Source organism: Stylophora pistillata, chromosome 13 (genome assembly GCF_964205215.1).
Source record: "Stylophora pistillata chromosome 13, jaStyPist1.2, whole genome shotgun sequence".
Lineage (NCBI taxonomy): Eukaryota > Metazoa > Cnidaria > Anthozoa > Scleractinia > Pocilloporidae > Stylophora > Stylophora pistillata.
In genome coordinates, this window is record NC_142531.1 from 15,374,115 (window position 1) to 15,396,410 (window position 22,296).

Consider the following 22,296-nt stretch of genomic DNA (forward strand, 5'->3'; position numbering starts at 1 on the left):
CTCAAATAGTGCTTTACTGCGAAGGATCGTGCACATATACGTTTCATAACCGCAGTTCATACATATGTTTCATATGTTTGTTGTTATTACGTGTAATCAGCGTCTTTCCATGCTTTAGACCTAAATCTAGAAGCATTAGAGAGTTTTAGATCCACTTTTGTTTCTGATTAAGTAATCGCAAACCGCTAGGAGTTACCGGACTCCAGCGCTCACGTTTGCTGTTCGCGGCTCACGTTTAACTTCAGGAAGGTAGTTTCACGTAGGTCAATCCCTCGGCGCTTTTCTTCTTCTTGTTAGAAAAGTCTCACGTATGTCCCGTATGATAAACCAAATTACAAACTTGAACAAGGATGTCTGCTGACTTGTACGTCGGATGAATTGCAGGCTCGGAATTACAGTTCTTTGTCCTTCCTTGCCTGATTAGACCATATCAGCTTGTACATTTTGTTTTCCTAAGTCGGATCTCATGAACGAGTGCCGGAGAGTTATTGCTTTCAAATTCTTGAATATCTTCATTAGTATATGAACAGGAACAAAATGATAATCATCTCTATGAGAACATAATTGAGACAATTACGTTCTCTTGATCTTGAACGAATGAGGTATTGTATGGATCTGCATCAAATTATATACTCAGTGACTCACATTTGACAAGTGTAAATACAAACAAGCTGCTGACCAGAAGCACGTCATCAACGGCCTAAGTCAGTGACATAGCACGGTAATCAAATTATAGAACTTTACATTGTAGATATTTATTTCACGTCAGTACATTTAGGTAAATTTTTAAGCCTTAATTCTCTATTATTGTCTATGCAAACATCTACTCAATGATCTATTTATACACGACCCCACAAGATACAAAGTTTAAATCCTTATCGTTGTTTAAATGAAGGAAATTATCATTATTATTATCTTCATTCGCCGATAAACGCACGCCTCATGCATGAGACTCATCTGAGAGACTGTTCGAAGGTATCGAACGAGGGGCCAAAATAAAAGAATCAGCAATCAATATGTTGCCAAAATCATGGATCCATTACTTATTTTGGGACTCTAGAAGAGAAAGAGGCTGATTGATATCAGTGCAAACCTGCAATATGGCACTAATACAGGTCAGAGGATTCTTTGGTGCGATAGCTGTCAGTTTAACATCTGAATGTGGGTGTAATAACAATAATACGCTAGCGGAGATCAACGATTGCATCGAAGGCTTATTACGTTAAGGAAAAGTTGCTTTTACATTAAGGACTTTATCACATTTAGGACCAAATATGTAGAAACAATTGGAATAATACAACAAACTTAATGTAGACATAGGAAGGCACTTCAGCCGGGTTCGAAAGAGGGTGATTTGCTAACGGGATTTTAGAAAAATCAAATGATTTCATTTTGTTTATTTTGAAGAGGGTATTTCAGGAAATGTAGGTGCTAAGCTGTTGTTCTGCTGTTTATTAATTTTTTTTTTCGCCATTTGATCTTGTGGCCATTCCTAATTAAGGCCTCGTCATGATTTCAAGTATAACTTGACTTCTATACTTAGGTAACCAAACTGAAATCAAGTGCAACCCTCACAGGTAAGACGAGGCTTAACTGATACTCTGTAGACTTGATTTGATATCCAGCCATCAACTGCTTAGCTATGGACTTGATTTTATTCTATAAAGATCTTTGCACCTGTTGCTTGGTTGTTCTTGCAAGGATCTGGGCTCTAAACAGGTTTCCAGTTTATGGATTGGACTGTTGCAAACAGCATGCATTGTACTAGTAAGTGTAAGGAGCTCGTTATGCGTAAGAAAGGCAATTCAACAGTCTACCCAATGTGTCACAATATCAAACAATATAATAACATTTCTTTATTGGGCGTCACATTTCAAGGTAATTGTAAGTTCAGCATGCATGTCAAGGCCAAGCTCCATGAAGCCAACAAGTGTTTATTTGTCATCAGAAGCCTACGTCAAGAAGGATATACTCAAGACGAAATAGACCACCTCTTTAATTCAATTGAGATCTCTAAGTTATTATACGGTCTTCCTTGGAGAGTCACTTAGATGCTGGCTCAAAAACAAAATTGATTGGCTGATACGAGGAGCAATCCCAACAAATGCTAACTAATGCTAGCTGTTGAACTGTAGGAATCATATACATGCCTTTCTTTTTTAGACCAGATCAAGATGGTATGAAACAAATTATTGATCATTAGGGACCGTGGGGACGTATCGAGAATAGGAAATGTGATGGCACTCATTACCCAGACATCTGTGCGTTCGGAAAAACAGAATCTGGGGACCAGACCCTGTCATGTGACCCCAAGGTCTGCGGCTCGTCCGCGGTTGAAATAGCTTCTGTTGATCCAGAAATGGGAAAAGCCGTGACGGACTGGAAATTATTGTCAAAAGAACATTTGGGAAGAGGATTTGATTTTCTTTTCCTAAGATGTGGAGGCATTTTCCAAGTGCTCAGCTTTCCTCCGGTCTTGAAGAAAGTCGACGGCGGCAAAAAAAAAGAACTAGAATCAATTTAAATGTGATTCCGTTAGACTCTATCTCCAGGCCGCATTTTTACCGAATTCTTCCAAGGGCAGTAGATGCTCTGCACAGCGTTTCACATAATCTTAAGATTCAGGCTGCTACCTTGGACTTTGAACTTGTTCAGGGAATAGGACAACAGGCATTTGAAATCATAAAGCCGTTCTTCTGTGGCGCCCTCGAAGGTAGGTGGAAAATCGAATGTCGTACGTTTTCCCATCTGGGTAGCTATGACTTCTTTATGTTGTACTTATGAGAACATTTTTTTTAACGTTTTCAGATGACAACCAAGTTACTGCTTCTGCAAAAAACACCAAAGCTTCCTTGGGTGTGGAGGTGTTGTATGGGACCTTTAAGAAATGAGGCTACCAGACGTTCTTTCAAAAGGATATTTGTTGGTACGATGATTGGGGGAGCATGTTAACAGACATTGAAAAAAGAACAGTGCCTCGGTCGAGTTCTGAGTTCAGAGAGAGGTAATAACCGGGTCCATGGTGCATGTTTGATGCTGACATGATGCTTTGTTCTGATAAAAGTGTTAGGTCGGTTTTTAAGGTAATTTACCTGTCTGTTTTTGCAGAGAACAAAGGTTTTTCTTCTGTAACTATACCTTAATTGCAGCTATAAGTTCTTGCCTCCCTTGAAAAGCTTTGAACACGCATTTGGTATAAAGTTAGACAATATGTGCTTCGAGAGGTTGACAGATCCCAGGTAAGTTAAGGTTCTTTGAATATTGTTACCTAGGTGAGTGTCACTTTGAGTTTATGCAATAGGCACAAATTGTGAAGCAGAGTCAATATTCAGTCAAGACGCACAGTTCAATGGCTATATGAACCATTTGACCACAGATGAAAGTAAAATTATCTCAAGAGCGTCTCCATTTCTTCTTTTAAAATAAACTCAAAACGTACAGTCATGCGCGCTGTCCGATAATACACAGATCTCTAGAAAGTAGTAAAATAGTACAGTGCTTATTTGATTATCCTAACAAATTAACAACATATTTCATTGTAGGTGGAAAGAATTTCAAGACAAGGTGGCTAAGAAACAAGTTGACCATAAGGGTATTACACATTTTCATGCACGGAGTTAGACAAAATGCTTCGTGGGACCAATCATTACGATTATCCCCAGAAGACCTGCTTAAATGGCAAGTTTTACAGTTGGTATTTCATGGACTACATAACAAAGGTGTACACTGCTCTGAGAAGCGACGAGAAAGCGAAACCTTTGTTGTCTTACATGCACTTTAATACCGGACACGAGACTAAAACGGATGATTAACATGGACGCCAACATGGCCAAATTCTTCATTGATTTGGCTTCTTTTCCTGATACTCTAATTATGATATTATCTGACCACGTGACGGTCACACAAGGACTCCGTTTCGCCACACTGAAGAGGGAGGCAGAGAGCTGTACGATCCAGTATTTTTTATGATTCTTCCTGATGGTGTAAGGGAAAAAATTGGTCCACAAAGGATGAACGCGCTAGTCATTAACCAAAAGCGCCTTTTCGCGCTTCAAGATGTACACAGAGCATTAATGAGTTTGAATGATCCTGATAAAATGGAATCTGTGGATCATTCAGTGACAGGAATCTTTTCAGAGATTCTAGCAAACCGCGCATGTGCGGACCTCGAAATGCTTCTCTTGACCAGATGTAAATGTGAAGGTTTTAATGAAGAAGTTGAGATAAAAGAAAATGCAGATGACCATAAGTGGCTGGCAGAATTTGCCGTTAGGCACATAAATAATGCAATACAAAGGCAACATAGAGAAGGTAAGATATTAAGAGAATATCCATGAGAAAATTACACCAGGTGGAACTAAGCGAGGAGTGACTCTGCTTTAATAACTGATTGGGCTTAAACTGAACATTCTGCATCAGCACGGATAAAGAAATCAGTCAATGAAACATTTTACCGTTGTTTTGAGAACTTTAATGGCATTTATTACCCTTGTAGGAATTATAACCAAAAGTAGTTTCTCAATGGAGTTATTTGGAGTCTCACAGGGACACCAGATATCTCCTTGGGAATAAAATATTTAGACCTGTATTTTGTCACAATTGTTATCTCTTGACTTTAGCATTAGCGCCAAGTTTGCGTCATATCGCCGACATGAGTATAATCATCCCCTACTTGGTTTCGCCATAAACATTCTTGTTATCTTATGCTCTGTTTCGTTGCAATCCCTTTATGGGCAGATCGACAGAGACTAGGAGTCTGTTTCAATTCAAGGAGTGTCATCAAAGGGGTTTAAGTGCTAAGTCTTTGCCCATGGAGACATAAACTGAAATATACGTTTTTCTCCTCTTTTCAGAAGGTGCCAGCTCAACTGGCTATGGAAATTGCGAACGCTTAGTTGGCAAATCGTTTTCGAAAGGGATCAAACGAAACCGAGGAGAATTTATCGTAACGAGTATGAACATTCACGTGTTCCCTCCTACTGGATACAATGAGGATGAAGTGTTTAGAGTCTCCGTCAAACAGTTCGCTCAACCGAAAGACGGAGTATTTTTTCTAAATTCCATTAGAGTATCGACCTACAGCAAGTTTGCAAATTGTGCAGACAAGTCAGTCGATATCAAGCTTTGCGCATGCGCCGAAACTCAAACCTCTGACGTCACTAAGAAAGGATTGTTGTTTGAGAACGGTGTTCCGAGCAAAATGTTTGATACGAAGACAGCTGTAAAGAACCTGGACTCCAACTGTTTGTTGTTTTTGAGACGAGATCACGGATTGTTTTCATTTGCATTGGAAGTAGCCAATGTTTGCCCAAATGCAACATCTGAATTTACTACGACAGGCTCAACGGATCAAAGGGTTTTCACAAATACATTGCCCATTTCCCTTGAGTTACCTCCCAAAACATTTCATTTTCTAACATCTGTGTCCAAGTATATTGTGAAGGTAGATACCGTAAGCAAGCGTACTTGTAAAAACGGGGAATTGGGTACCTTTCACAGTTTAGGAACTTTTGGGGTTTCATAACAGTTAACATGCTATTATTCTGAACATTTGAGGAACTTTTGGGGTTTCATAACAGTTAACATGCTATTATTCTGAAAATTTGAGTTCTTTTTCCCAAGGTTTGTTCCAGATTTTCCTGCATGGATAAGTTGACCCTAAAAGCCGCAAAAAGTAGATTAACAGAACATTTTGTGTTTTCTCTCTGATTGATTCTATGTATTACAAATGAGCACATCTTAGTCACGTGCGCCAGAGAATTGGTATTCCACGATAGATATTTATCAGTTAGTTTATTCTAAGACTCCTTTTTCGGTAGGCATTGTAGACTCTTTGTTGTAGGCTGAACTTTCGCTGTTTTCTTAACTTGCGAGGCTGATGGTTTTGCACGTGCTTGACAAGAGGTTTAGGCGCACACAAAACGAAGCACACTTCCCTGCTCATCACTTAGCGCTCATGAAACAGTAAAAAGCACTGGACGCAGTCACATTTATTCCAAATTTACAATTCCTTTGCGAAGTTAAAGAAAAAAATCGTCCTCTGTTCAAAGGTTTTCGTTTATTTAAAACACGTTTTTCAGTCCCAGGCCTCCGAGCTGAAAGCCAGGCCTCTAGTTAGTTTCCAGTTCCTACAGTTCAAACTCGCGGAATTCCGCGACAACCCCCTTCCCCCACCCCTACCGATAAATAATGACTGGTCTTTGAAACGACAAGCTCCTTTAAGAACCATCTTGTACTGTCTAGCTCACTCTCACTAGAGATGAATCACACAACGACGGATAAACAAACCTCTCCTCGTGAGTCACTACCCACAAAAGAGCCTTACAACTCGCTCTTAACTTGAGAACAGGCGTTTTTTTTTTTTGTTTAGTTGCGTGCCCAGTTTTATTTTCTGTCTCGGGGTGAAGGCATGTCTTAGATTTTACAGAATACAAAGGTATGTAAGTTATGTATACTCTGTGGTCATTTCAAGAATCTAAACTTCTATTGATTTGGTCTACTTTTCTGCTGCTGCTGCTGCTGCAAGTGAACGTTTCTTTTGCTCTCATTATATTAGTTCGTATGATATCAGTTTAATTGATTTGAATTGCGGCTCACTGGCCAGCGATCTCAATCATATTCTTAAATGGGACTCTCGACATGATTGGTCCAAAAAACTCACGCCATCGGCACAACCAATCAGGTCCAAATGGAGAATTGAAACCAATCACGGCTTAGACATTCGTGTTTTCCCGCGCTTAACCCAGTTTCACTTCTCATTGGCTCCTCGTGATAATTACTTTATTCTGATTGGCCGACATAGTTTTGGTATTGCATACTCGATCGCAAACCTCTCTGTCCAATTCGAGCGAAAGAAAAGGTAGAAGCCTTCTCTTTCCCGAATGTTTTTCTAAGGCGACTGTTTTAGCTATTGCTAGAAGCACTCTATATCACTGTGGATTAGTTTTATCTTCCTGTAACTTAAGTAGCTTTTCATGATAGCATTTCCCACAGCACTCCTTAGGTTGTCCATCGCATCCTTCCTTGCTCTCTACATTTAATGAAACATTTTCCGCAGACAGCTTTTCTGTGTGCAAATTCTTTTTGCTAATGCTAACCGGTATTTGTCTATTTCGCTCATTATTCACAGTCCAGGGTCCCAAACTGGTGTTTGCGTAGAAATCCATTGGGTAATTTTCTTGCCATTCGATTTGTTCAAGCACGACTGACGCCTGTAAATTCAACAAAAAGACTCCAATGAGAACAGTTTTCAAGTGCCTGACCAAAGCTATCCCAGTTTCATACACTGTAGCTTCTGCTTTTAGTTCTCTTTGACTTTTAATGATATTTTCAAGCGTTCTGAACGACCGTTCGTTTGACAGTGACTACTGCGGTTTGGGTGTTACGGAACAACCGAATTGCTCTCTAAGACATGACTAAAACTCCCACCAGACTAAATCAAGTCTAAATCAATCACTCTACCATTGTTTCGCTGTATTTCGCCTTATGACTACTCTAGAAATTTGGGCAATCCCCCCCTCACCAATCGCGCAAAACGAATCGAGACTTGGTCACTCGCAATAGAGCAGTCTTTTAGTGAATGCGAAAAAACCAAAACCACAGTAATCACAACTACCAATCAGAACAAAGGTTAAACCATCACTAACCAATGAGAACTCAAAGTAAAAACAAGCAACCTGCTTGAAGCGCGAGAAAACGCGAATAACCAAGTTGGCTGCACGAGTTTTTCTGAACCAATCACAGAGCGGAAGGAAGGAACACCAAAGCAACCCCGTATTACTGTCGACACTCACTCACCAGCGCTTGCTTGCTTGTTTTTAACCTCGATTTTCATTGTGTCCTTGTGAAGTTTTTCCTTGTTCGAAACGGCCGTTGTGATTATTTTGGTCTAACGTCTGTGAAGAACGAAGCTATTTGACTCGGTTTCCTTACGATACCGAGAATCACCAAGCTCTCGGTTTGTGTCATTTACCTAAGCTTTCAACTTGAGCAGATTACAAGAACCTCAGCTTTGACGATTTTCGCTTACACACTCAACTGTCAGATACAATGAAATATATGAAGTTCATATATATATATATTTTTTGAACTGTGGTATTAGATACATATGGTGAACGATCCTCGCAGTAGATATCTACTGCGAGGATCGTTCACCGTATCATATCAAACTCACGGGGTACAAATAGTCTCTTACTGAATTTCGTGACCACGCCCACTTCATCGGCCCACTCAAATCGAGTGCGATTTTTAGATGTTATATCATCTTGCCGATTCTCTGTATAAAAAGTTAACAATGTACCACCGAAATATTGAACTATAATATCATGGCTTTCCATTTTGTCTATTTTCGTACTACAAAGTAAAGTTTTTCCCTCGTCATTTTCACCTTTTCCCGAGCGGGTCCGTCAAAATTAAGAAGGCGTTCGTGGTCAAAACAAGACCGAGCAAGGAGTCTTGGGCGATTTCTCTCTTACGCAAGCGCAAATTGAAAATGTACCGCCAAAATCAAAGAGAGGAACAAATTTCCTTTGATTTGATATGTAAATTGTCGAACAAGGAGCAGACTGAACCTCGTCAAATGGCTAATCAAAACAGCCACACCTTCCTCCTTTTGCTCGTTTCCTGTTTTATAAGCGTGAAAGCAGTGGGAGAAGAATCGGGTAGCTCAGAAAGCGCTTCACCATCGTCTACTTACGAGATAAACAAGTAAGATTTGTAAAGTTATTTTCCGAAAGAGTCGGAATAAATACATTTTTTTCAGGTTAGATTGCAGTTTTTACCCTAAACGTTGTCCAATAAATTTTTGTTGCAGCCTACTAATCTATACAATTTCGAAGGAAAATATTCAGATGCTTCACCGTCCCCGAAGGGGGTTCTGTCCTGGTGTACCGGTTCACAAGGGAATTACCATTGTTCTTTCTTTGTTTAGGAGTTATCGGTTAGCCATCGTGTATTGTTTGGTATTTTGTATTGGCTCTTGTGAACCGGTACACGAGGACAGAACCCCGAAGGGTCTCCACTTATCGAAGCGTGTACTGTAGCCAATGTAGTGAATTTTCAGTCTCTTGTTGGGTTTGTCAACCTCCGTGACTTCAATATCATACAATTTTGTAACTTTTCTCTGTGAAATGACCTTTTTAACAGGGGTGTATGCTGAGTATTCGTTGCAGAATCGCTTTGGTTCTCTTATCTCTCTCTTTGGCTTGTCCGCCATTTTGAAAATTTGCTCAGGAGGGCAGCTGGGTTAGCGGCCGCACCAGGCTGGAACCGACAAAAACAAATGTCCATCGCAGTGGGGAAACAGTTTGATATGTATCTAATACCGCAGTTCAAAAAAAAAATATATGAACTTCATATATTTCATTGTATCTGATTTATCACTTTCACGGGTTTATTACGAATCAACTTAACGGCCTGCTCCCAGTTGGCTTGTTAGCTCAATTGGTAGAGCGCTGCACTAGTATCGCAGAGGTCAGTGGTTCGAATCCCGTACAGGCCTAATTTTTTTTCAGGTCTGATTTTCGCTATTGCTTAAATAGCGCTATCTACTGCGAGGATCGTTCACCATATGTACACTCAACTGTATCTGATAGTAACGAATTTCAATTATTTGACCTCGTAAGGCGACAGCAGAGGTTTTGGAAAAGCGTAACCCCAGTCGATGGACAATCGTGGACAAGCTACTTGCACCCATCTACAAAGTGACAAAGAAATATTAGTAAAGCTTGGAGGCAAAGCTAAGTTTTAACTGCAGATGGGTGGGAATCACACTCATATGCAAGACTGAATCTTTGTTCTCAACGACTTTCTGTAGCATGCTGGTAAAATTTACTGTACGCTGAAATGTTGCAGCCTTCTCGAAGGGAGATAATAAATCCTCAACGAAACTCCTAAATTCACGAATATAGAAGAGGCAATATTTTTAAACTGTCCTCATTCTCGCGTAACCTAACTTCCAGTCCTTGAGGTTGGAAAATTTCGCAAGTTTCGTTATCGTGCCAACAAAAAAATCACTGGCGCTGACGGGTGTGTTTTGAAGAAACACGCACGAGCGAAAAGTCACGTAAAAATAGAAAGAGAGTCCTTTCCTCGTCCGTTTTCGCTTTCAAGCATGCGTGCTTGATGTGATCAAGGCTCTGATAAGTTCCTATGGAGCCTATCTGTTTCTAGAGCTTCCAGACCAAGGAAGGGGGGGAGAGGGGCAAATTGAAAAAAAAAAAAAAAAAAAAAAACTCACAATGGTATGAGATTTTCTGTTGAGGACGCACTTGACAAAACAGAATTAACGCGAAGACGGTTCTTTTCGAAGGAAAGCAATATAATCATCTGAACAAGAAAAGCAACTTACGCTCCCACGTCCTCGAACAAACCAAGTTTACCCGGAAAAATCTCAGACATCAGCACAATGACATATTCCAGGCCCGCCTTGCTGAGTCGTTGTTCTAAATTCTGCAGATGAAAATAAAGGATAACATGTTTTATGATATCTATCTTACAACCTCTTTGGAAAAGATAATAATACTATGAAAATTGAGCGTCAGGAGAAAATATCCCCGAACGAAGGGTGTCACGTCAATAACGGCAACGAATAGAAGGATTGTAAGGGCACTTTTTAAATTTGATTCAGAGTTTGTTTCTCTTGAATGGAGACGCCCTTTGAAAACGGATGCCCCAAAGGAGAGGATTCCACTGCATTGGCGAAAATAGTAGAACGTTTCATCCAAAAAAGACTAAAGAATTTAAATTTTAATCAATACCACAACTGCACCTCTTCTAATATTCATTGTTATAGCATCAGAGCAACTTAATATATTTAAATGACTTGATTTTGTCTGGAGAGTTTGGATCATTTCTTGGAAAGCATATCGATTGTTCGCATTAATACCAAAACCATAAGCAGGCGAACGGCCAATCAAAAAGCAGGAAAATATCAGGAAACACCGCTGAGAACTAAGAGTAAAAGGTACAGATTGTAAAACACTGCTGACCAATCACGATTGTTTTTTACCTTGCATTTCATATGTCAGCCAACCACATGGCGAACCGATTGCCTCTGGATCACTTTTAACACACAACTGAAGGTTTTCTTTTGAAAAACACAGAGTATATCCACTCATGAAGTTCTCAGATGTTAGCTTTATGCAATTTACCTCTAGCACCTTTGGACTTCCTTGCCTTCCTAACGTACTCAGAATGAGTCCAAATTTCTTAGCTCTTGACGCTGTACTTATGGCGTCTTTCCTCGCTTGAAACATGGCATCAATATCGTAATATTCCCTGGAAAACACTTTGCTATAGGGATCGTACCTGCGATGAAAGCGATAGTACAGTAGAATTAACGGTTTGCTCAAAGGCCCACAAAGGTATGAAATATCTAACAGACCAAAGCACATGAAGCGGATGGGGGAGGGGAGGGAAGGGGTCTGTTTTGGTGAGAACATAAGGACAACCCTGAAACAGACGAGAATCGCACTCTGTCCACACCGACAGTGTGCTTTTACTGGAGATGAACTTTGTATTCTAAAAAACAACGAATTGATTTTTATAGAATTACAAGAAAGAGATTGGAAAAATCAGGCTTCAGTGATGGGTGAACATATGATATGTGCCTACTTTCTAACAGTTGAGCACTGCAACCAATTGAGTAAATAAGAAGCTGTATGTTGGGACCCAGCAATTTGTAACACGTAAACAAATCTCCTATTTAAAGTTCTCTAAATGCACCTGTATGCTGGTATAGATGGGTTAGCTATCATAACAGCTTCTAGATGAAACCTTCCATCACCTAAGTAACTAAAACAAATCAACATAACAAAGCGTTAAATTTAAACGTGACATGTACTTAAATGATAGCAACTGGTAACAATGGAAGTGGTTAACACAGAGGCAAAACAAACTCTAATCAGAAACATAACACCCACTCATCAGTTTCCCAATTTAATTTTTGTGGCACGATTTTAAATAATTTAGTCATAGTGGGCTCTGTTGTTGCTAAGCACTGATACTAAACAATAAATATGCCATAAGTACAACGACAAAAAAAGCCACAGAATTCCTCCAAAGCTACATGCAAGCTTTCTTTACAAGTCATGGACAAGAGGAGTACATGAACAGACTGCTCTTATTTTCCTCAGGTCTTATCTGCAACAATCCTTGGCTCAGAACATTTACTAAAGAGTACAGAGCCTCAGACTTCACGGTGCAATTTTTTTCAAAATGATGTCAGAAAATTGGCAGTATAGAAATATTCACAAGGAAACAGTTGATGTGTTTTTTCAAATTCACAATTGATTATGTTACATATTTTCCCGTCTCCCTTAAGCACGTTCTCACATGAATGCATCCTTGTCTTTTATTCTGGGAGCAGTGCAGCCCAGAATCTCTCCGGGTGACAATGGTTTACACTGTGGAATCTCAACCTGATAATCTTTACACAGGTCCTGATATACAGCCTAGGTAAACAACAAATTAAATAAACATTATTTTAAAGTACGTATACAATAGAGAGAGAGACACTGGGTCCAAAGCATAGGGTTTCAGTCCCAGCCAGTTCACTGTGCTGTGCCACTCTCCACCCAGGAGAGAAATGGGTACCAGTAAGTTGTCATGATGGAAACTTGACAAAATGCCTGGTGGTAACTCATCCAGAAGAAGTAGAGATACTCCCATCCAGTTTATGTTACAGAAACTGGGCATGAGAACAAGCAGTAATTGGACTCTAAGCCTCAAGAAATTCACTATGTTCAAGCCAAGAGGGTTTTCATTAGAAAGTAGGAGCCTTGGCACCAGGACACAGAAGTGTCATTACACTCCTACCTTAACATGGGACATTACAATCAAACCAAGGGAAGTGTACCCCTCAAGATTATATTAATGATTGATCATTTAAAAATTGAACTCACCAGCTGTTTCAACAATGCAATACTGAATTGATTATTTGATTATTGAACTCAATAGCCATATTTGTTTTGAAATGACATGGATCATCGTTTACATCAGAAGTCAGTTTCTCTGACTTAAACAAATTGCAATGCATAATTGCATTCTTGCAACGGCGAACAGATTCAATAATCAAACAGTAACTTCATCAAATCTATTCTTGAAATGACTAGTGGGTTCAATATTCAAATATTCAATTCATTACTGTAAGCTTTCAAGGGATATGCTTCACTTGGTTTGACTGTAAGAAGTACACATTTGCCTGTCTACTCTCACTGAGGTGCCCTAGTACTTCCAAATCTAATGAAACCCCTTATGATACAGTTAGTGATGTGATCATACAGCAATTAATGATGGTAGGCAACTCTTAAAGCAACATCATTCCATCAGTCGAATTATTTATTAAAGGGGGTTTATTATTTAGCAAAGTTTCTAATAAAAGAAACAGTGGTGCATGCTGTATCAGTGGGGGAGTACACGTATAACAAGATAATTTGTTTTTATCAACTGCACTGATTTTTTTCAGGTCTGATTTTCGCTATTGCATAAATAGCGCTATCTACCGCGAAGGATTGCGCATCATACGTATTTAATACCGCAGTTCAAAATATATGAACTTCATATATTCATTGTATCTGATTTATCATCACGGGTTTATTACGAATCAACTTAACGGCCTGCTCCCAGTTGGCATGTTAGCTCAATTGGTAGAGCGCTGCACTAGTATCGCAGAGGTCAGTGGTTCGAATCCCGTACAGTCCTGATTTTTTTCAGATCTGATTTTTGCTATTGCATAAATAGCGCTATCTACTGTGAAGGATCGTGCATCATATGCATTGGTAATGTAAATTGGCCACTGTAAAGACTTTAAAAGCAGACATTTCAAACTTTGCTTTGACAAAGGGCTGATGCTTGAAACATCAGCTTTTTACTCTTTACGTACTGGCCAATTTACTTTGTCAACTCGGTTGATGAAACCAAATTATCCAGTTGTTTAGCACATACTTGAAGTGTTGTCACAAATTGAATTGTGCTCACAATTGCAAGCGACTTTCCAGTTTCAAAATTGTGTCTGACAGTGTCCACAAAATGTGTGGCATCCAGCTTAATGTCCACAAATACATATAACATCTTGATTCCTTTGGTGGAGTCAATAGGAACTACAAGACAATGTACATAAACAATTGACAATTTTAACTTTGTATTGCCCAGTAGATTGATTTTACTTTCAAATTTATAATTTCATGAGAGATATCAGGCACCAAAATAAATAACGAAGTCCCATATAACATTTTCATAACCATGTATGATAGATGAGAATAGCCTATTTGAAACAACTTTGCTTGCATAAAAAATATCATGCTTCATTGTACTGTTGTGCCGCATACGCAGCTCAGTTACATAGTTTTACTAAGGATCCCTCTGAAAAGAATATCACCCTAAACATTGAAATAGCTATATCAACATATAACAGTCAGCAAGGGCATTGAAAACACAATGCAACATAACAGAATTGTGAAGTAACAGAAGAGAGAAAGGAGACTTCATGTGGTGATGCTGAGAGGGTAGACCAGAAGGGATAAGATTCAGTTGCAGCATTATGAACTAAAAACTGGAGATAAAGGAGATTGAGTGATGTTCATCGAGAAATTTATAAGACACTTTACAACCATAATAACGGGGCTGAGTAGTCCAGTGGTCAGTGCGTGAGTAGTCAAGTGGTCAGTGTGCTGGACTCTGGGTCAGACAGCCCGGGTTCAAGTCCTGGCTGGGGCTTGACGTTGTGTCCTTAAGCAAGACGCTTCACTCACATTGCTTCGTCTTCTCAGATAGGACGTAAAGCCAGAGGTCCTGTCTCCTGCATCTGTCAGTTAATTTGGTTAGGCAGGGGACATTAAAGAACCCACTTCACAAGATCACTATGAGGTGGTCTGGCCTGTTTATTAGGAATTGGGGGGAGAAGGCATCTGTAAAATTTCTTCTTTTAATTATTAATTGTAAACTGCCACTGGCAGTCTGGAAAAAGTCCCCCGCAGAGTGTTGTAAAGCCCATTGCAACATTGCATGGAATTGCGCTATAGAAATTGATATTATTATTATTATTTATCATTATTAATAACTTACTCAAACAGCTGTGTCCATAGTGAACCATGAGATCACAACCAAGGGCCCTTGCAGTGAAGTCATCAACACAACAAGCACCATATGTGACATCCCCCATGATAACTGTATCACAACCTGTGAATCTAACACAAGAGTTCCATTTTTATTACAGTTCTACTTTTTGTGATTCTTCCATGAAATTTACCAAACAAGTTACGTAAACAAATGAAAAGTACGCAAGTTTGGTAGGAATTGGTTAAGGATACCTTTCTAAAATGTCTGCTATAGTGCAAGCAAACAATAGTAGTCCTTCAGGGAACTGTAATGCCACTGAAAATTGAAAACAAACCAGAACATGAAACTGACAGTGATTTATGCCTATCCTGATTAATGATATAATTTTTTTCCTTTTTCATGGCACACTTGTGCTTTAAAACTGATCCTGTTGTACATGAAAGGGCCAAGGTCTCCATACCAGATCAAATGGCATAGGGACTGGAGCTTATCTGGATTTTACTTTATGGGTAGCTTGACTGCTGACTTTACCTTAAATTAAGTTTTTACCTTTGCACTCCTGGATGGAGAGAGGCGTTATGAGGCCTAGTAAATGTGTTGCATAGGAACACAGCGACAAACAAAAATAACATGTAATGTTGTTCATTTACCTCTTTTAGCATTTATTTCTTTAATTCTCCATACTGTCTTGAAAATTTCAAAATTGTAGTTGGGTGGTAACTGTTGTAAAAGGAATAATCATCTTAATCAGAGAGTATTATTTACCTTGATCTCTACAGGTGCAAAATCTGATATAGCAAGTGAGTTGTAACTATGTTGGTAAAACTCTTGTGACCTGTTTTTGATAATGCCAGTTCCAGAAAAATTGCACTTAATCAAGAACACACTCTTTAACAAATGGTTAACACCACAGCATACACTTTTGAGTTACAGATGCACATAGGAGGTTGCTAAGCAAGAAAGAAGTATAAGAGCTGTGCAAGGCAATAGCCAAGAGTGACTCTAGCTTCTTAAGTGCTTAGTAAACCTTCCAAGTGCATCCATAACTCAATAGTGTACATTGTGGTGTTTACCCTTTGTTTTGTAACATAACATTAATACATTGTAGCTGAAGAATTCCCTTTCATTTAACACTAGCTGAAATCTTATGTGAATAGAAAAAAAAAGCGAGAGGAAACTAGTCTTTATATTTGCTCACGTCAGCCGTGTCACCCATGGGCAAATGGTGGACACTGGATTTAGCAAACAGAGTGTACGTTTTATCTTCATTAGTTATGTTATAATTATTAATACAATGCATTTTAATGACATGTAAAAACAGATACAAGGATGGTTAATTTAGCACAGAGACTGTACAATTAGAATAAACTTGAAAAATAAGATCTGAAACTTAAATGGCAATCCTAAATGCTGCAACAATGTCATCACATAAAGGAAAGATTTTAAGTTTCCCAAGAGTAACTTGCAATAAGCAAGTCACATTTGAATTTTCTTTTAACCCTAAGTCTACTGAATGAAAATCCTTATCATAGTAAACCTAACTGAAAATTACCAAACTAAATCAACTGAACCTGACTTAGCTTTTTAAACCCCTTTACTCCCAAGAACTGTTAAGTAATTCTCCCTACTGTCTTTGTAACAATTCTTTTGATGTTGTAAGAAATATACAACTTTTTTTAGAGACATGTTTTGGCATGCTTATGCCATTTTCAATCAATGAGTAACTGAACATGAGTAATAATATAACAGACAAGTAGATGAATAAAATATTTACAGTATGATGTAATACAAAAGCGGGTACTAATTACAGCGTGACAACAAACATGAAATTAAAGGTGTGAACTAAAACGCTAGAAAAGTGTCATAATGCTGTAATTGAGATGCAATGAATATATGAAGTTCATATATTTTGAACTGCGGTATTAGATACGGATGATGTGCGATCCTCGCAGTATGATAGCGCTATTTATGCAATAGCGAAAATCAGACCTGAAAAAAAATAATGGCCTGTACGGGACTCGAACCACTGACCTTTGCGATACTAGTGCAGCGCTCTACCAATTGAGCTAACAAGCCAACTGGGAGCAGGCCGTTAAGTTGATTCGTAATAAACCCGTGAAAGTGATAAATGAGATGCAATGAATATATGAAGTTCATATATTTTGAACTGCGGTATTAGATACGTATCTAATACCGCAGTTCAAAATATATGAACTTCATATATTCATTGCATCTCATTTATCACTTTCACGGGTTTATTACGAATCAACTTAACGGCCTGCTCCCAGTTGGCTTGTTAGCTCAATTGGTAGAGCGCTGCACTAGTATCGCAAAGGTCAGTGGTTCGAGTCCCGTACAGGCCTGATTTTTTTCAGGTCTGATTTTCGCTATTGCATAAATAGCGCATCATACTGCGAGGATCGCACATCATACGTAATGCTGTAATTGTTTGTTAAGTTCAGGTTTGATCTTATTTATATAAAAAGCTTCTTTGAGTTTTTAATCGATCGAGTTGTTGGCAGAATCCAGAATACTAAAGCAAGAAAGGGAGTATTTGTTCTTACAAAAAGGAGATGTGTTAAAATGCTTAAAAATATGTGAGTTTTTATTGTTTTCCGTGTGCTCCTTTATCCTAGTAGAGAAGTGGCCACTAGTTTCGCCAATATAACGGGAATTACATCCCGCACAAGAAAATTGATAAACTACCATGGATTTTAGAGCATCAGGAGTACGATCTTTAACACTGAACATGTTTTTAATTTTGAAAGAAGTACAAACTAGTTTGATATTTAGGTCCGATTTACAAAAGCGCTTAGTGAGTTGTCGGAATTTAAGGTTCACTATTTTAGAATATTTAATGCCCGACAAAAGGGAGTTTAAAGTAATGTGTATTATTGTCATCAATGTTCCGGCTATTTTGAGAGGAGGACCCGTCAAGATAACGCTTGAAAGTTCTTTCAATAATATGCGAAGGAAACGTTTCATTAGTTTACTTAAGAAAAAGCATTCTATTGATAATGATACCTATACCAAGATTTTTCCCAAGGGTTCACAACCAGCAAAATTTTATGGCCTTCTCAAATTACATAAGAAACATGAAAATCACAATCAACCACCTCTTAGACCTATTGTATCTTCTATTGGAGCTTATAACTATAATTTAGCCAAGTATTTAAGTTCTCTTCTCACCCCACTTTTACCTAACAAGTACTCGGTCACAGATTCATTCTCTTTGTTGAAGAGCTCAGGAGTTTCGATCTTAACAACAAGTTTCTCATTTCCTTTGATGTTGAAAGTCTTTTTACCAATATTCCATTAAATGAAACTATCGATATTGCTGTTGATCTTATTTTCAAGCACGACCCTAAATTTTCGATCAAAAATTCCGACCTTATGAAACTGTTTTCATTCGCCACAGCTGAGACTCATTTTCTTTTTAATGGAAAATTTTATGATCAAGTCGATGGGGTAGCGATGGGTTCTCCGTTAGCACCCATCCTAGCTAATCTTTTTCTACGTTTCCACGAGGAAACATGGCTAAATAATTTTAACCATTCGATTCGCCTTCTACTTTATAGGCGTTACGTTGACGACACCTTTTGTGTCTTCCACAATGAACAGGATGCAATGTCCTTTTTTGATTACATTAATTCACGGCATCCTAACATAAAATTCACTTTTAAAAAAGAGCATGATGGTAAACTCTCCTTTCTTGATATATTTATCAACAACTCTTCGAATGATTGTGTTTTTTCAGGTTTTCATAAAAAAACCTACACTGGTCTCGAAACAAATTTCTTCAGTTTTATTCCATCATGCTACAAAATTGGCCTTATCCAAACTCTTATTGACCATATCTACAAAATCAACAACACCTCTTTTGGTCTTTAAAACGATCTGAAGAAACTTTCCAACACTTTAAAACGTAGTTCTTTTCCTTCACATATTATTGAAAGAACTTTCAAGCGGTATCTTGATGGGTCCTCCTCTCAAAATAGCCAGAACATTGATGACAATAATACATGTTACTATAAACTGTGTTAAAGATCGTACTCCTGATGCTCTAAAATCCATGGTAGTTTATCAATTTTCTTGTGCAGGATGTAATTCCCGTTATATTGGCGAAACTAGTTGCCACTTCTCTACTAGGATAAAGGAGCACACCGAAAGCGATAAAAACTCGCATATTTTTAAGCATTTTAACACATCTCCTTCTTGTAAGAACATATACTCCCTTTCTTGCTTTAGTATTCTGGATTCTGCCAACAACTCAATTGATTTAAAACTCAAAGAAGCTTTTTAAATAAATAAGATCAAACCTGAACTTAACAAATAATTACAGCATTATAACACTTTTCTAGCGTTTTAGTTCACACCTTTAATTTCATGTTTGTTGTCACGCTGTAATTGGTACCCGCTTTTGTATTACATCATACTGTAAATATTTTATTCATCTACTTGTCTGTTATATAATTACTCACATTCAGTTACTCATTGATTGAAGATGGCATAAGCATGCTCAAACATGTCTCTAAGAAAAGTTGTATATTTCTTACAATATTTATCCTACTTGCTACTACTACGACCTTATGGAAATTCTTTTGATGTTAGTTCTGAGAATTTGCTATTGGATCAACTAAGAAACTCCAACCTGATATTTTTCTTTATTCTCATCACTTGTCTACTTGATATTTTATTGATATGGTGAGGAGAAATTCTGTCTTGGTCACTGATGGGGGTTGTATGGTTAAGTGAGTCCAGGGTCTCATTATTTACCTGTCTCACAGCATTCTGCAGCTCAGGATTGTTCAGAATCTCATCTGGAATCTGACGAACAACTCTTCTCTTATTGGCCCCTATTTCTTAAATAACAAGAAATAGTGGAGATTAACAGTAACCTAAATGAATACTGGAGTCAATGTGTGTGAAAGGTATCTTACAAGTACATTGTAACTTGTTGAAATGGTGTGATTATTTCGTAAGTTTTTTTTTTTAATCCCTCGACAATATTTGCTCAAGGAATGGAAAGTTTGATCTGAATATTTTCAGCAAGATTTCTGAAAGATTTCCACACAGCCCCATACCATTGCAAAACGAAGCTGTGGTCCCAAAAGCAATCTATACTGTTTCCGTCAATGTTTCCTTTATCCAAGAACTGTCTCAACAATGACGTATGGGGTTGTGCGAAGATCTTGTTTTCCCCCAGGGACCTGAGACTTCGGTATTTATACCGGGTCCAGGTTTGGGGGTGATGGCGCATTAACTAATGAATATCAGTGCAAGTTTTACAAACACGGCTAAGCAAAATAAAATTACCCGTAAAAAAAAAACAACAACAACAGCAGAAAAAAACTCCGTCATCATCGATTAAGTTTAGGATCCATCCATAAGGTACGACAAGACAGTAAAACGTTCTATTGTGCGCACCTAAAGGAAAGAAGTGCGACCAAAGAAGGAAAAGAAAGGACGAAACTGCGTTAAGAATAAGTTTTAGTCCGAGAATGGTTCAAGAACATCCGGTCATTCATGTTCTCTCTACTGAGAATTTCAAGCCAATATCAATAACAGTGTACCTGTAAGTTTGTCAGTCGTCTGTCCAGCATTAGACTTAGTTCCGACAAATCTCCTTCTTGTGTTGTTCTTGGCAGAAACTCGAGTACAACCCGATTTTTTCTCTAACGTGTCACCTTCTGATGCCTCGGCCATGTTAGGTGATTATACCCTGTTTAACCGCATATGAAGCCTTTAGCACCTTTCCGCTGACATAAATATGCTGATCCACCGCGCAATCCCGCAGCATCCCGCAGATTCCCGCGCGACACAAATTCCAGATTTCTATTCGAGAACTTATTTACCTTATCAGGCCCCTTCAACAAGAGGTAAAGTGTAGGGTTCTGTGTGAAGACTACCCGGACATCCTGCTGTATTAGCGTTACAGGACACGAGATGGCACGCACTTATTGTCAGTTCCTGACCTCTGCAGACCTCTCGCGGACTCGCGTTGCTCAGTAGGCATAAATAGATTGTGCTCGGCAACACCAACTTTTGAGCAAGTTTTAGTGTTTTCAACAGCTTTTTGTACTTCGAGCAACCTACAGCAACGTTTGTCTTCCTTGACAACGTTTGAGTCCAGAAATGGTTAAAAACTGACCAAATCATCAAAAAGGTCTTTATTAAAATGTTTTTTTTTTATTATTAAAACTGGTCAAAACTAAGGATGTCGTACATTCTTACAGATAATTTTTTAAAAATCACGTGCGCCCACGAACTGGACAGCAGCTACGCTAACGGCGCTTACATTCAGCGGTTATTTCCTCCAACAATAGAGCTATCGACAGAGCTGAATAATGAAATATTACGCCAGTGGGTTACGGTCAACAACGCGGGCTCAAGTGTCCTAGGTCTAAAATTTAACGAAGTTAGCGGAAAGGCTGACTTTTAAAACCGAGGAACTCTGTTTTCGTCGAAGGCATTTTCCCATTTCCAGAGGTTTTAAGGGGAAAATTAATTTTTTAAAACTTTTAGGGAGTGTAACGGGTGTACCAAGTTTTTCGCAACCTCGTTCCCAGGGCTTTTCCCTTTTTGAATTTCCCTTTTTGAAGTTTGGCGGTTTCCCGCCCGCCAAACTTCAAAAAGGGAAAAGCCATGGGAACGAGGTTGAGTTTTTGGAGGTTGTTCTGTAAAATAAAAGCGGCAAGGAAAACGACACCTCGAAGCAACCGAATAGGAAATCATTCATGCGAACGACTGAAAATCCGTGCTTCCGCGGCAAAATCTAGCGCATGTGTGTACGTTATTCAGCTCTGTCCCCGCCATCTTGGTATTTGCTGTGGTGCGAGACATTACAATTAGAAGCTGAAATGTTTGACGAGGAAAATGGAAATAATACAGATGTTGACCCTATTGAGGTTACCATGGCCGCTGGGACAACTCTCAGTAGTCCCCCTAGAGTTTCAATTTCTAGAAAATGCAAAATTCACGTCAACGAAGGCAAATACAAACAACGAGGAAGCGGTAGCTCGCACTCGTCCTCCGGGAAAGAACGGCAACATGCGCTTGGAATCGTGTGAAAGACTATCCAAAACGTCATTAGAAAATACTTTCTATTATTAGTTATGTTGAGCATAAATATTATATTGATCATAACAAAGGATGTTAAATTACACATAAAACGTCATGCTTTGAGTAGTAATCTAGAACAAAATGACTCTCAAAATTAAGCAACTTTTTTAAATTTGA

General features: G+C 38.6%; 1 protein-coding gene and 1 pseudogene across 4 annotated transcripts; one reads left to right on the top strand and one right to left on the bottom strand.

Moving 5' to 3' along the window:
* The first annotated feature begins 1,100 nt into the window (after positions 1-1,100).
* Positions 1,101-6,154, top strand: LOC148717815 (uncharacterized; annotated as a pseudogene). Its single transcript, XR_015994428.1, has 6 exons — positions 1,101-1,161; positions 1,544-1,577; positions 2,164-2,713; positions 2,809-3,004; positions 3,543-4,311; positions 4,854-6,154. The product of XR_015994428.1 is annotated as an uncharacterized LOC148717815 (transcript).
* LOC111321849 (2-(3-amino-3-carboxypropyl)histidine synthase subunit 1) lies at positions 5,976-20,796 on the bottom strand. Of its 3 annotated transcripts, none has more exons than XM_022924831.2 (12): positions 20,631-20,796; positions 19,834-19,913; positions 15,708-15,777; positions 15,309-15,372; positions 15,064-15,185; positions 13,945-14,099; positions 12,334-12,452; positions 11,725-11,793; positions 11,151-11,307; positions 10,349-10,449; positions 9,616-9,694; positions 5,976-7,211 (listed from the first exon to the last, which is right to left on the bottom strand). In XM_022924831.2, the coding sequence occupies exons 1-12, from the start codon at positions 20,761-20,763 to the stop codon at positions 6,930-6,932; spliced, it is 1,431 nt and encodes a 476-aa protein (XP_022780566.2). In that variant the 5' UTR covers positions 20,764-20,796; the 3' UTR covers positions 5,976-6,929. The 3 variants fall into 3 exon arrangements, with proteins under 3 accessions (XP_022780566.2, XP_022780567.2, XP_022780565.2); XM_022924832.2 differs by having other exon boundaries at positions 13,978-14,099; positions 19,834-19,919; XM_022924830.2 differs by having other exon boundaries at positions 19,834-19,919; positions 20,631-20,795.
* Between the last annotated feature and the right edge of the window lie 1,500 nt (positions 20,797-22,296).

Coding starts and splice junctions, on each gene's coding strand:
- LOC111321849 (XM_022924830.2), bottom strand. CDS start 20,763: ATGGCCGAGGCATCAGAAGGTGACACGTTAGAGAAAAAATCGGGTTGT. Junction 15,778..19,833: donor TGCAGAATGCTGTGAGACAG/GTAAATAATGAG, acceptor CTTTTACAACAG/TTACCACCCAACTACAATTT. Junction 15,373..15,707: donor AGAAATAAATGCTAAAAGAG/GTAAATGAACAA, acceptor TTCAATTTTCAG/TGGCATTACAGTTCCCTGAA.